The sequence below is a fragment of the Eleutherodactylus coqui genome, chromosome 1 (assembly GCF_035609145.1).
Source record: "Eleutherodactylus coqui strain aEleCoq1 chromosome 1, aEleCoq1.hap1, whole genome shotgun sequence".
Classification (NCBI taxonomy): domain Eukaryota; kingdom Metazoa; phylum Chordata; class Amphibia; order Anura; family Eleutherodactylidae; genus Eleutherodactylus; species Eleutherodactylus coqui.
In genome coordinates, this window is record NC_089837.1 from 1795876 (window position 1) to 1810675 (window position 14800).

General features: G+C 47.1%; 2 protein-coding genes across 5 annotated transcripts in view; one reads left to right on the forward strand and one right to left on the reverse strand.

The window, feature by feature from the left end:
• LOC136617429 (zinc finger protein 300-like) overlaps positions 1-14800 on the forward strand; it is a 1148901-nt gene that overhangs the window by 853008 nt on the left and 281093 nt on the right. The window lies entirely within an intron of this gene.
• LOC136617486 (zinc finger protein 84-like) overlaps positions 8739-14800 on the reverse strand; it is a 522213-nt gene continuing 516151 nt past the window's right edge. For all 4 annotated transcript variants that reach the window (XM_066594262.1, XM_066594266.1, XM_066594265.1 and 1 more), the window contains one exon: positions 8739-10357. In XM_066594262.1, the coding sequence (XP_066450359.1) occupies positions 8958-10357 (1400 nt within the window). In that variant the 3' untranslated portion in view covers positions 8739-8957. The remainder of the gene's footprint in view (positions 10358-14800) is intronic.

Below are 14800 nucleotides of genomic sequence, written 5' to 3' on the forward strand. Positions count from 1 at the left end.
TCTACTCCACGATCCAACGCTTCTATCCACTCCACGGTCCAACGCCTCTATATACTCCATGGTCCGACGCCTCTATCTACTCCACGAACCGACGCTTCTATCTCCTCCACGAGCCGACGCTTCTATCCTCTCTACGATCCGACGCTTCTATCCACTCCACGATCCGACGCTTCTATCCACTCCATGGTCCGACGCTTCTATCCACTCCACGGTCCAACGCTTCTATCCACTCCACGGTCCGACGCTTCTATCCACTCCACGGTCCAACGCTTCTATCTACTCAACAATCCGACACTTCTATCCACTTCACGGTCCGACGCTTCTATCTACTCCACAATCCGACGCTTCTATCCACTCCACGATCAGACGCTTCTATCCACTCCATGGTCCGAAGCTTCTATCCACTCCACGGTCCAACGCTTCTATCCACTCCACGATCCGACGCTACTATCCACTCCACGGTCCAACGCTTCTATCTACTCCACGATCCGACGCTTCTATCCACTCCACGATCCGACGCTTCTATCCACTCCACGGTCCGACGCTTCTATCCACTCCACGGTCCAACGCCTCTATATACTCCACGGTCTGACGCCTCTATCTACTCCACGATCCGACGCTTCTATCTCCTCCACAAGCAGACGCTTCTATCCTCTCTACGATCCGACGCTTCTATCCACTCCACGATCCAACGCTTCAATCCACTTCATGGTCCGACGCCTCTCTCTACTCCATGATCCGATGCTTCTATCTACTCCATTGTCCGACGCTTCTATCCACTCAACGGTCCGATGCTTCTATCCACTCCACGGTCCGACGCCTCTATATACTCCACGGTCCGACGCCTCTATCTACTCCATGATCCGACGCTTCTGTCTTCTCCACGACCTGACGCTTCTATCCACTCCACTGTCCGATGCTTGTATCTACTCCACAAGCCGACGCTTCTATCCACTCCATGATCCGACGCCTCTATATACTCCACGATCCGATGCTTCTATCTACTCCACAATCTGATGCCTCTATATACTCCACGATCCGACGCTTCTCTCCACTCCACGATCCTACGCTTTCATCCACTCGACGATCCGACGCTTCTATCTACTCCATGATCCGACGCTTCTATCCACTCCACGATCCGACGATTCTATCCACTCCATGATCTGACGCCTCTATGTATTCCACGATCCAATGCTTCTATCCACTCCACGATCCATGCTTCTATCCACTCCACGATCCGACGCTTCTATCCACTCCACGATCCGACGCTTCTATCCACTCCATGTTCCGACGCTTCTATCCACTCCATGGTCTGACGCCTCTATATATTCCACGATCCAACGCTTCTCTCCACTCCACTATCCGACGCTTCTATCCACTCCACGATCCGCCGCTTCTATCCACTCCACGATCCGACGCTTCTATCCACTCCACGGTCTGATGCTTCTATCCACTCCACGATCCGCCGCTTCTATCCACTTCACGGTCCGACACCTCTATATACTCCACGATCCGACACTTCTATCCATTCCACGATCCGACGCTTCTATCCACTCCATGATCCGACGCTTCTATCCACTCCATGATCCGACGCTTCTATCCACTCCATGATCCAACATTTCTATCCACTCCAGGATCCGACGCTTCTATCCACTCCACGATCCGACGCCTCTATCTACTCCACGATCCAACGTTTCTATCCACTCCAAGGTTTGACGCTTCTATCCACTCCAAGGTCCGACGCCTCTATCCACTCCACGGTCCGACGCCTCTATCTACTCTACGATCCGATGCTTCTATATACTCCACAATCCGACGCTTCTATCCTCTCTACGATCCGACGCTTCTATCCACTCCACGATCCAACGCTTCTATCCACTCCACGATCCAACGCTTCTATCCACTCTACGATCCGACGCTTCTATCCACTCCACGATCCGACGCTTCTATCCTCTCTACGATCCAACGCTACTATCCACTCCACGATCCAACGCTTCTATCCACTCCACGGTCCGATGCCTCTATCTACTCCACGATCCAACGTTTCTATCCACTCCACGGTCCAACGCCTCTATATACTCCACGGTCCGATGCCTCTATCTACTCCACGATCCGACGCTTCTATCTACTCCACAAGCAGACGCTTCTATCTACTCCACGATCCGACGTTTCTATCCTCTCCACGATCCAACGCTTCTATCCACTTCATGGTCTGACGCCTCTCTCTACTCCATGATCCGATGCTTCTATCTACTCCAGGGTCCGACGCTTCTATCCACTCCATGGTCCGACGCTTCTATCCACTCCACGTTCCAACGCCTCTATATACTCCACGGTCCGACGCCTCTATCTACTCCACGATCCGACGCTTCTGTCTACTCCACGATCCGACGCTTCTATCCACTCCACTGTCTGATGCTTGTATCTACTCCACAATCTGATGCTTCTATCCACTCCATGATCTGACGCCTCTATATACCCTACGATCCGACGCTTCTCTCCACTCCACGATCCGACGCTTTCATCCACTCCACGATCCGACACTTCTATCCACTCCACGGTCCGACGCTTCCATCCACTCCACGATCCGACACTTCTATCCACTCCACGATCCGACGCTTCTATCCACTCCATGATCTGACGCCTCTATATATTCCACGATCCAACGCTTCTATCCACTCCACGATCCGACGCTTCTATCCACTCCACGATCCGATGCTTCTATCCATTCCACTGTCCGATGCTTGTATCTACTCCACAATCTGATGCTTCTATCCACTCCATGATCTGACGCCTCTATATACCCTACGATCTGACGCTTCTCTCCACTCCACGATCCGACGCTTTTATCCACTCCACGATCCGACGCTTCTATCCACTCCACGATCCGACGCTTCCATCCACTCCACGATCCGACGCTTCTATCCACTCCACGATCCGACGCTTCTATCCACTCCATGATCTGACGCCTCTATATATTCCACGATCCAACGCTTCTATCCACTCCACGATCCGACGCTTCTATCCACTCCACGATCCGATGCTTCTATCCACTCCATGATCTGACGCCTCTATATATTCCATGATCCAACGCTTCTATGCACTCCACGATCCGACCCTTCTATTCACTCCATGATCTGACGCCTCTATATATTCCATGATCCAAAGCTTCTATCCACTCCACGATCCGACTCCTCTATATAGTCCATGGTACGACACTTCTATCCATTCCACGATCCGATGCTTCTATCCACTCCACGATCCGACGCTTGTATCCACTCCACGACCCGACGCTTCTATCCACTCCACGATCCGACTCCTCTATATAGTCCATGGTACGACACTTCTATCCATTCCACGATCCGATGCTTTTATCCACTCCACGATCCGACGCTTCTATCCACTCCACGATCCGACGCTTATATCCATTCCACGATCCGACTCCTCTATATAGTCCACGGTCCGACGCTTCTATCCATTCCACGATCCGACTCCTCTATATAGTCCACGGTCCGACGCTTCTATCCATTCCACGATCCGACTCCTCTATATAGTCCACGGTCCGACGCTTCTATCCACTCCACGGTCCGACGCTTCTATCCACTACACGATCCGACTCCTCTATATAGTCCACGGTCTGATGCTTCTATCAAGTCTCTCTCTCTCTGCCGCCCCGCCCTCCCCCCCCCCCCCCTCCTGCTCGGACAAGAATGCAGTCACTCGAGAAGAGCAAGGCTCCCTCGAGTAACTGACTTATCCGAGCGTGCTCGCTCATCTCTAGTGCTAATCAGTAAGACCCTTGCAGGGGTTCCACTGAGGGGCATCTGCGCTCTGCCTCCAATATCATATCCTATCCATTCCGAAATGGTTCTGCAAGTTCTAGCCTGACGACCCCCCCCCCCCCCCCCCCAACAGTGATTCAGGGATCATAAAACTTTCACTCCATTATCAGTGTCTAGACAAAAAAGTTTATCTCTGTTCCAGAATTCCTCTTAAGTGCGAACCAATCACATCCGTGTCTGTGCCTTGTCATAAGTATATATATATCCATATCTGTGCCTTGTCATAAGTATATATATATATCCATATCTGTGCCTTGTCATAAGTATATATATATATCCATGTCTGTGCCTTGTCATAAGTATGTGTGTATATCTCCATGTCTGTGCCTTGTCATAAGTGTGTATATATATATATATATATATCCATGTCTGTGCCGTGTCATAAGTATATATATATATCCATGTCTGTGCCGTGTCATAAGTATGTATGTTATAAGTGTGTATAAATATCCAGGCCTCTTCAGATCCAATCCATTAAGCCTGAAGAAGAGCCCGAGAGGTTTGCAGGCTCGCTATAACATCATGTATTTTTGTTAGCCATTAAAGGTCTCATATCTACAGGATCACCTGGTTTCTCTTGCTGGGAACAATCACATTTTGCAAGTTCTAGCAAACAGTTGAAGATTTTCACAACTTCTACGAATCAGACTTCACAACCCTGACTGCCACCAATCAGCAGTAATACCGCCTTTAGTATATACGTATCATAGCACTAAAAATGTCCACCAAATATAAAAGAAATCGTATAGTAACCTGTAACTGTGGATTCTCACAAACCCCTCCCCATTCTAGATTTCCGAGAATCGCATTATTCCCCGCTCCCCCCGCAGCCGAACGGCTCAGGCGCTTTTGTTTTAGTTGTGAAGAAATGGGAAGAGGTATTTATAACCTAAAAACTAATGAAAGTAAGTTGTTGTGAACAGCCAGATCATTATTGTGTAAAAAAGTCAACCACAATGTATAGGAGACTGCGAGCCCACGAGAGCCCACGCCCACGCCCACGGAAGTAAATCACATCCGCAATTGAAGGTTATCTGTCTCCAGCAAATCAGTAATTGCCGCTTGCTGCACGCAGTTTGTAAATAACCACTGAAAAGTCCACAACTAACGGTTTCCCTGAAAATAAGTCCCAGTCGTATTTAAATTTTTGCTCCAAAGGAGGCAATAGGTCTTATTTTCAGGGGATGTCTTATTATATTTACCCAGCATCCTCCACTGCTCTCCGGAGCTCCGACGCACTTCTTGCAGTCCTCGGACACCCAATAAATCCCATGACTTAGCCAATGAATGCCGTGGCTCAGGTAATTAATAAATCCCGCCTCCAGGAAGTGATGGCCCTGATTGGCTTGAGCAGCGCTCAAAAACCAATCAATGCAGCTCTTGAAGAGACAATCACAGTCATCGCATTATGGAGGCGCGATTTAGGAATTGCCTGAGCCACGGCATTGTCTGAATAGCGGGATTTATAGATTGGCCAATCAATTCAGCGCTCGATGAACCAATCACAGCCAGAGAGCAGCGGGAGGGACCTCGATCGAGCCTGCCAGGTAATGTATTGTTTTTATTTTAATGTAATGCAGCTATGTCTTATTTTGGGGATAGAGCTTATATTTCAAGCCTCCCCAAATAATGAGGGTAGGGTTTATTTTCAGGAAAACAGGGTAGCAGTTTTTGTAAATACTTAAAGGGGTTGTCCCGCGCCGAAACGGGTTTTTTTTTTTTTTCAATAGCCCCCCCGTTCGGCGCGAGACAAACCCGATGCAGGGGTTTAAAAAAAAAAAAAACGGATAGAACTTACCCGAATCCCCGCGCTCCGGTGACTTCTTACTTACCTTGCGAAGATGGCCGCCGGGATCTTCACCCACGGTGGACCGCAGGTCTTCTCCCATGGTGCACCGTGGGCTCTGTGCGTTCCATTGCCGATTCCAGCCTCCTGATTGGCTGGAATCGGCACACGTGACGGGGCGGAGCTACAAGGAGCAGCTCTCCGGCACGAGTGGCCCCATTCAGAAGGGAGAAGACCCGGACTGCACAAGCGCGTCTAATCGGGCGATTAGCCGCTGAAATTAGACGGCACCATGGCGACGGGGACGCTAGCAACGGAGCAGGTAAGTGAATAACTTCTGTATGGCCAATATTTAATGCACGATGTACATTACAAAGTGCATTAATATGGCCATACAGAAGTGTATAACCCCACTTGCTGCCGCGGGACAACCCCTTTAAACAGACTCCCGAAAAGTCCCAGGCTCGCTTCCATTAAAGTCTCAGTCCCTTCGATATCTGTTCAGGCCCCACTTTACTAGTGCCCTGCAGAATAGTGTTGTGTTCCTAGCAGTCCTGTGCAGTCCCTAATGGGAACCTGCCATGTCCCTATGAACTAAGCTATGGTGCTGTTGGGGTATGTGACAGGGAGCCACATCCAGTGGTGTCTCCTGCGGAATCTGACTCTTTTCAGTTCTCTGCATGCGGCCTCCTATACAATTCTCTGGGGCAGCACTGGCACAGTACTCTGAAAAGAGTCACGGGAATGGTTGAGTATAAAGAAATACCCCACCTAGCTCCCTGTCAAGTCACCTAACGGCAGCAGATCTTAGACTATAGGGTGTGACAGGATCCCTTTAAGTCAGTTTCTGTGAGTTCGTGTTCAGGTTTTATTGAGGCCGATCCTCACTTATGGTTCAAACCCAAATAAATGATGTTCTCCTTTGATAGAACAGCGTTGCTTGCTATCGCAGTCTGTCCCTCTGTCTGAATGCAGTTCATTAGCAGTAGGCAGCTCCTCCTTACTTTAGGGATAAAGCTCAGTGGGTCTTTGGCACTTCTTTCACAAACTTCTACAGAGCCTCTAAACAGTCCGTGTGCTGCCAATATGAAGGCAATCCAACGGACCCACAGGACGCCTTTACTTTGTACAGCAGACGTCGTCCTGTAACACTACAATAAACATTAAGCCTTTTAGCCACAAGGTGGCAGCAGAGCCTCATTATTACTGCAAAAGGAGGGCATACACAAGAATGATAGAACATTATGTGACACATGGGAGCCCCTCTTACATGTCATCAGACTGAAGAGGGGGAGTGTGTGGCCCTGTAAGTGTCAGACTCCAGGAGATGGCACAACACCTTTGGGATCTGCCTGAGAGCTCTTCAGTGGATCTCCTCACACCTGGATCCTACACAATCCACTTTATAAAATGTCTGCTATTCCTATTCCTTTCCCATTTATTTTGTAACGGTCTTGTTTTATGTCATTTTTTAACCACTTGCATTACCTCCTAATGTAAACATCCTTGTGAGTTCTGGAGAGCCTCTGGCCTATGATAGTGTTAACCCTTTGCTGGAGCTCAATGGGTGCCCGATCAGGCACCATAATATAATTTGGTCAGTGCTGTATTGTGGGACATGCAGGACCATGTGGGGAGCGATCTTCACTCCATGTTGCAATATGTGCGAGATTGGAGGAGTGAAAGTAGAACAAGCCCTTGTACATCATGTGCTGGGAAATCCTGGTAACACGAGAGCTCATCTGTGATTCGCACCACGCTCCGGACAAGTGCAAATAGAAGGGGAATGCAAACAAATAGACAATGAAACAGGCTGAACAGTAAACGGGACTTGTGAGACGACATCCAACAACGACTGACAAACAGAAAGAGAATTAACAAGGTGTAAGAGACCCGAAAGACAACTGCTGGAAAGACCAGCGCACAAGTTAGTGTTCTCACCTGATTCGCTTGTGCTGAAATGTGCACAACTACACAAATCCCTTCAGGGTCGCAGGTGTGATAGAGCGGACATGGGGAGGAAAGGCGAGACCTTCTAGGCCCTCCGGACAGCCTTTCTACAGCTCAAATCAGGCAACATATTGTAGCAAGTGAAAACCCCTTCCACCGGTGCTGCTGCCCGGCGCCAATCATGGCAGACGTATGTCCAATTAAAGGTCACTCTTTATTAACGCAAACATGAACATAAATACAACACTATGTGTTTCCACCCGGAATGGGGTCTTCTTCAGGCCTCCAGAAGCACAGGCACAGAGTCCCTCCGGCAGACCCCATTCCGGGTTGGAACAATGTTGTTTTGTATTTTTTAGTAAGAAACAGTGAATTTTAATTGGAGATAAGCCTGCCAGGATGACTGGAGCCGGCAGACGCACCCATGAAAGTGCTTTATATTAAAGTTATGACTGTCAGCGGACAACAAGACAAAAACACAATTCTTAAAAGTGTTTTTATTGTGCTAATGAAGTAAAACATAAAAAACTAAATAAATTGAGCATTGTTGTAATCGTAGCAACCAGCATCATAAAGCAAGTACTTGTGCCTTCTAGTAAATAGCACTTCAGCAGATGCATAAACCCTTGTGGACGGGGGCTTGCATCCTCTTATGGTAAGAGCTGAACAAAAGCCATGTCCACCCAGCTCAGCCTATGGAACTCGGAGCGTCAACATCAACAACATATGGCTTTAGAAGTGTGGAGATTCAGCAAAGTACAATCAAGGCGTCCTAAAGGCCAAAATCAGCCAAAGAGATCAAAAATTGTAGCGAAAATCTTTTTTTCTTTAATCCACCCCCTTTATGTAGTATATGACTGCAGATCAAATATTGACAGTCCCCACATGGTAAATGGGAAAAACTACCACGGGGCGCGTCAAAAATATCCCGGTCCTGGATGCTCCTGCGTTATGAATACAGCTTGTGGGGACCTTTCAGTGTCGCTGCTGTAAAGGTAAACTGTGTTTTTGGGGCTTCTAAAAAGACCAATGATTTCCATGCAGTTTTAAGAATTTTTGGGTGACGTTTCTCCATAAACAAACAGGCATTTTTCCACATGTTTTTTCCAACAAATAAGTCTCCAGGAAAACACAAGAGAGCAATTCAAACATGCAATCTGTTTACTGCATTTCATATTTTATTGACCTATAGGTAACATCTGGCTAAAGGGGTGTTTGCTACAAAAATGCAGGTAAAAGCGGGAGATTAACACAAGCCACTGTGTGAGAAATCCCTCTATTTCCCACAATATTTCCTCCATTAATCCCGCTCACAGGTTATCTCAAATAAATAGAATTTGGGTGTTTGGAAGATCCAAGACGATTACATTGTAAACTGCTTAATTCTCAGTGTGACATCGCTGATGAGTTTCAAAGTTTAAATGCGTTGTAAAGCATTTCCCACAAACAGAGCATGAAATTGGCTTCTCTCCCGTGTGAATTTTCTGATGATCTCTAAGTTTGGTTTTAGTAATAAAACATTTCCCACATTCTGAACATGAATACGGCTTCTCTCCTGTGTGAATTCTCTCATGTTTAACAAGGTGCGATTTATCTATAAAACATTTCCCACATCCTGAGCATGGAAATGGCCTCTCTCCTGTGTGAATTCTCTTATGTATAACAAGATCTGATTTATTTACAAAACTTTTCCCACATTGATAACATGAATGCGGTTTCTCTCCTGTGTGAATTCTCTTATGTGTAATAAGATGTGATGTACTTGTAAAACATTTCCCACATTCTGAACATGAATATGGCTTCTCTCCTGTGTGAATTCGCTGATGTGTAACAAGATGTGATTTATTTGTAAAACATTTTCCGCATTCAGAACATGTAAATGGCTTCTCTCCTGTGTGAATTCTCCCATGTCTAACTAGATTAGATTTATTTGTAAAACATTTCCCACATTCTGAACACGAATATGGCTTCTCTCCAGTGTGACTTCTGTCATGTATTAAAAGATTTGATTTATCTGTAAAACTTTTACCACATTTTGAACATGAATACGGCTTTTCTCCTGTGTGAACTCTCTCATGTATAACAAGATCTGATTTATTTGTAAAACATTTCCCACATAATGAACAAGTAAACGGCTTCTCTCCTGTGTGGCTTCTCTCATGTCTAACAAGATCTGATTTATTTATAAAACATTTGCCACATTCTGAACATGAATACGGCTTCTCTCCTGTGTGAGTTCTCCAATGATCTGCAAGTTTGTATTTAAAAGTAAAAGATTTGCCACATTCTGAACATGAATACGGCTTTTCTCCTGTGTGACTTCTCCAGTGATCCGCAAGTTTGTACTTTACAGCAAAGCATTTCCCACATTCTGAACATGAATATGGCTTCTCCCCTGTGTGAATTCTTTGATGCCGAACAAGATGTGATTTATCTGTAAAACCTTTCCCACATTCTGAACATGAATACGGCTTCACCCCGGTGTGAATTCTTCGGTGTGTATAAAGATTTGAGCTACTTGTAAACTGTTTTCCACATTCATCACACTGATACCTTTTCTCCCCGTTCTGAGCCGCACTTGTGGTAACAACCTGTGATTGGTCAGGAGAAGGTTCCCCATGATTAGGGGGATTATATGATGGATCTGTACTGTGAAGTCCTGGAGGTACATTAATGGTCATGAGGTTTTCTCCTGAAGAGCACTGCACAATATTCTGATCTTCTACCTTAAAATTTACCGATAACATGAAGTTTCCCTCAGAGGTCTCACTGGGATTGTCTGTGAGGAATAAAAAGGGATTTTATCATTTTGCTTTCAAACCACAAAATAAACAAATTGCTATCATTCCTATTAGGCAAGAAACATATATGTATTTTTTGGCCTATTTTTTCATGAAGTTTATTCAGCAGAGGGGCGGGGGTTGGTTAGCCACTGAATGGTGGAGATGCACATCAGTGTTGTTCTGTTGCTATCAATTTAAATCCTGAGCTAATCCTATTTGCTTGACCGTGATGTTCTCTAGGTACAGGACTTACCCCCGGTTTTTTGGAATCCTGATTGCCATGGCTGTGCCTTTTATTTGGACTTTTTGGCCCTATATATTATGTTAAATCAGACAATGCCCCTACGGTCCTTCTCGGTACAGATGCCGAAAAGGCATTTGACAGAGCTAACTAGGATTACATGAGAGGGGTCTTAACTAAATTTGGGTTCCCACTACAACTTATATCCCCTATATTTTCCATGAATGATAAACCTTCTGCCAGAATCAATGGCACCTTCCCAGCTCCTTTTAGGATCAATAATGGTACTACGTGGGGTGCCTCTAATCTCCCACCCTGGTTATGCTGCTGATGGAGATTCGCCTATAAAAAAAATATTAGGCAATCTCCTCCTATCAAGCGTCTTAAAGTAGGTAGCGCACTTCATACTACAATGGTCTTTTGCTCAATTCATCACAAAATAAACCCTGGTATCGGGAAAGGGATTTAACACTACCTTTTTAAAAGAAGAAGTAAGATTTTCTTCAATGGCTCAATGGCACCGTGAAGCAAATGCTTAAGATGTTGGTTGAGTCTCACGGATGTGACTGGGAGCCGTACCTCCCACACCTGTTGTTCGCTTACCGAGAGGTACCTCAGGCCTCCATGGGATTCTCCCCCTTCGAGCTCCTGTGTGGAAGGCGGGTACGGGACCTATGGCTCTGATAAGAGACCTGGGAAGGAAAACTGGTCACCTCGGAATTGTCAGGCACTGACTATATCATGCGGCTCCGTGACAAAATGCAGAAATTAACCCAGCTTGTGCACGAGAACGTGGCACCGGCCCAAGACAGCCAAAAACAGTAGTACAACCGGAACGCCAGAGAAAGAGCTTATGAGGCGGGTCAGAAGATGTGGGTCGTAGACCCACTGATCCAAAACAAGCCCCAGACTGCTAAGGAAGGCCCATACCTCATACACCAGCGACTCAACGAGGTGAACTACATGGTCACAATTGGTCACGCTTGAAAGAAGCAGAGCGTCTTCCACATAAATATGATAAAGGTTCATCTTGAAGGAGGGCGTGTGCTTTACCTGTGTGCAGCCTTTCTGAAGACAGCGAGAGAGAGATCCTAGTGGATCTACTAGCCACAGCTCAGGCGGATGGATCCATCAAGAGTGTATCTTTCAACCTGCAGCTCTCTAGAACCCAGCAGTCCCAGCTGCAGGAGGTCCTGCTCCACTTCATTTCCACCTTCAGCGGGAAGCAGGGGAGGACCCAGTTGACCGTTCACCATGTGAACACTGGAGACCACCCTGCTGACAGGCAGCCCGCCTACTGAGTTTCCTTGGAGGTGCAGGTGGATATGGAAGGACCAGACGACCCAGTTCTGCGTGGACTATAGGACGTTGAACACCATCACAGTGCCCAATGCTTATCCGATGCCCAGTACATTAGGATTATGGATCTGAGTCGGTGGTATTGACAGATACCCATGACGACAGAAGCACAGGAAAGGTCTGCCTTCATCACCCAGTTTGGACTATAGGAGTCCAAGGTGATGCCCTTTGGAATAAAGAATCCTCCGGCCACTTTTCAATGCTTGGTGGATGGTCTGCTTGAGGAGCCTGAAGAGTGTGCAGTTGTATTTTTGGATGATATTGCTGTCTTCAGCCCCAATTGGGGGGGGGACACCTAGAGCACCTGCTGCAGATGCTCAGACAGATCCAGGCCTGACCATCAAGCCTGAAAAGTGCAATTGTCATGCCAGAGGTGCAGTATCTAGGGCACCGAGTAGGTGTAGTTCCCCACTACAGTGCCCTGGCCAAGCCTCTCACTGACCTGACCAAGATAAAACTGCCACCAGTAATGAGCTGGACCACTGCTTGGGAATGTTCCTTCGCAGCCCTGAAGGCTGCTCTATCCAGCCCTCCAGTTCTGTAGCCACCAGACTTAACCTGGAGATTTGTAGTGCGGACCAATGTTAACGCATATGGCCTGGGTGCTGTTCTAAGCCAAGTAAACTCTAGCGGGAAGAACACCCGGTGTTATATCTGAGTCACAAGCTTCTGCCCACAGAGGTGGCATATGCCATATGCTTAGCCATTGTGTGGGCCCTGCAGAAGCTGCAGCTGTATCTGTATGGGTGAAATTTCACAATAGTGAGGGATCACAACCCGATCAGTTGGCTGCATAGTGCCTCAGGTGCCAGTGGTAAACTGCTCCACTGGAGCTTGGCGCTGCAGCAGTATGATTTCACCATCCAGCACAAAAAGGGCAGTGAGCATAATAACGCTGATGGGTTGTCCCATTGAGGGGGGCGAGGGAGGGGGCTGAGCAGCTGAGATGTACTTAGCAAGTGATCTGGGGGATCGACCTACTAGACCCACTCTAAACCAGGGGGGATGGATATAAGGATTGATGCAGTACCAACCAGGTGCCTATCAGCTGCCATTCAGGACACTAGGAAAGTTTAACTGACATCCTTCCTGCCCTTGTCTCCCCCCTCCCTCACAACTGCCAGGCCTTTGTGACCACGTGGCCTTAGGAAGTGCTTTGTTCAGATGGCCATAAAGTTAAGGCAATAACAGGGGGATGCTAATTACCTCCTGCAAGTGAGGTGTCACACATCAGAAGGTTCCCAGAGACACCCTGGCTCCAAAATGTTTATTAAAGGAAAATCTCTTAATAAGAGTTATAAGTTGTGTGAAGGTCCAAGCCCAACATGAATTCTATTTTTCGAATCAGGTGGGCCAGCTGAATTGAACGAATATGCACACATTGAGGTATGGGCCCCGGAGCACTCCCAAATGGCATATCCGTGTACCTGACTATAATTTACGTGTCATGCTTGGTATCGCTGAATAGATAAAATCATGACCAGAAGTATGTCGGGCATACATTCCCGATCGGAGGGCCTCCTGCGAAGATATTACAAAAATGGGAATTAGGGTAACTACACCTCTGTGCTCATTGTGCTCCCCACAAGGACACCTTTTCCTCTTAGATTCCCAGCTGCTAACCATGACTTAACCCTTCAAAATTAAATAAATGAATTAATCTTGGTATTTGTATTTATTCTGCAGCTTCCAGGTAATTTATTTATCACCCCCCACCAAGCTGGGTGCTCATTTTACCGACCTCAGGATGGAGGGCTGAGTCAACCTTGAGCTGACTACCATTTTGTACACCCCCATGTGTGCACATTAAGCATCATCTTTTGAGTTGAATTTCCGTTTTCTTGCCAGCATGAGTTGGACTCCTTCTGAGACTTAAACATTTAGAGAGCGGGGCGAGATTGCGAGTGAACTCTGGTTCTTTTCACAGTCCTCTGAGGTGAAGTCCTCAGGCTCCTCTCTCCTCCGTTCGCCATGTGCCTGCGGTACTGAATCTCCTTATGTGGCATCAGCCATGAGTGTCTCGCTCGGTTTGTAGTTTTTTGCACACTTGTATCTTCCGTCTGCATCTTCTTTTGTTCGTATAAGAAAACAAGTTTATTGAGTCAAAGCCAGGAGTGTCTGCTGCAGGAAGGAAACGTAGTCATCTCTCCTTCTGTCAGATGAGCAGATGTCGACCCACCCTGCTTGGGACTTCTGAGGGCAGCCGCTAGGGACCCCTGGTTTTTACCCTTTAAACCTTCCAATTGGTATCTGCTCTTTGTGGCAGGAGTCCCCAGACTGTTACCCCAAGAGTGATCTCTGTTCAGTGGCAACGGATGCTGACAAGAAAGGAACACTGTAGCTCGATGCAGGAGGAGAACAGAGTCATAGTCAATGAGGCGGAGATCAGGGGAGGCAGAGGGTCAGTGCAGGCAGCAAACAGATACAACATGGTCAAAGTACAAACTGAGGTGAAGACAGGAGAAAATGGGAAGGCTGGCTACATCAGGCATGAGTCCACCCAGAAGTAAGTTGGAATATAATAGCACCTTTGTACTGTGCACCGGAGGAGGGTGCCTTCATAATCAGGGAGCTGTCTGGATCAGCTGGGGATGGAAGAGCTGCAAGCATGTGCTGGTCCTTTACAAGGCAGGCAGGTGAACATATGAACCCTAAATACAGGTGCCCTGACAAAGCAGGTGGTGCAGGGTCAGCCATTCTTGACAGCTGGAGAAGGTCTAAATGGGGGGTGAGGAGGAGCTGCCGGCCGTGGCCATCGACTGTCACAGTAACCCCTTATTTCTTTATTGTTATCCAAAATTGTCTCTTTATTGTTGATTCACAATGTAGTTGAAGCAGC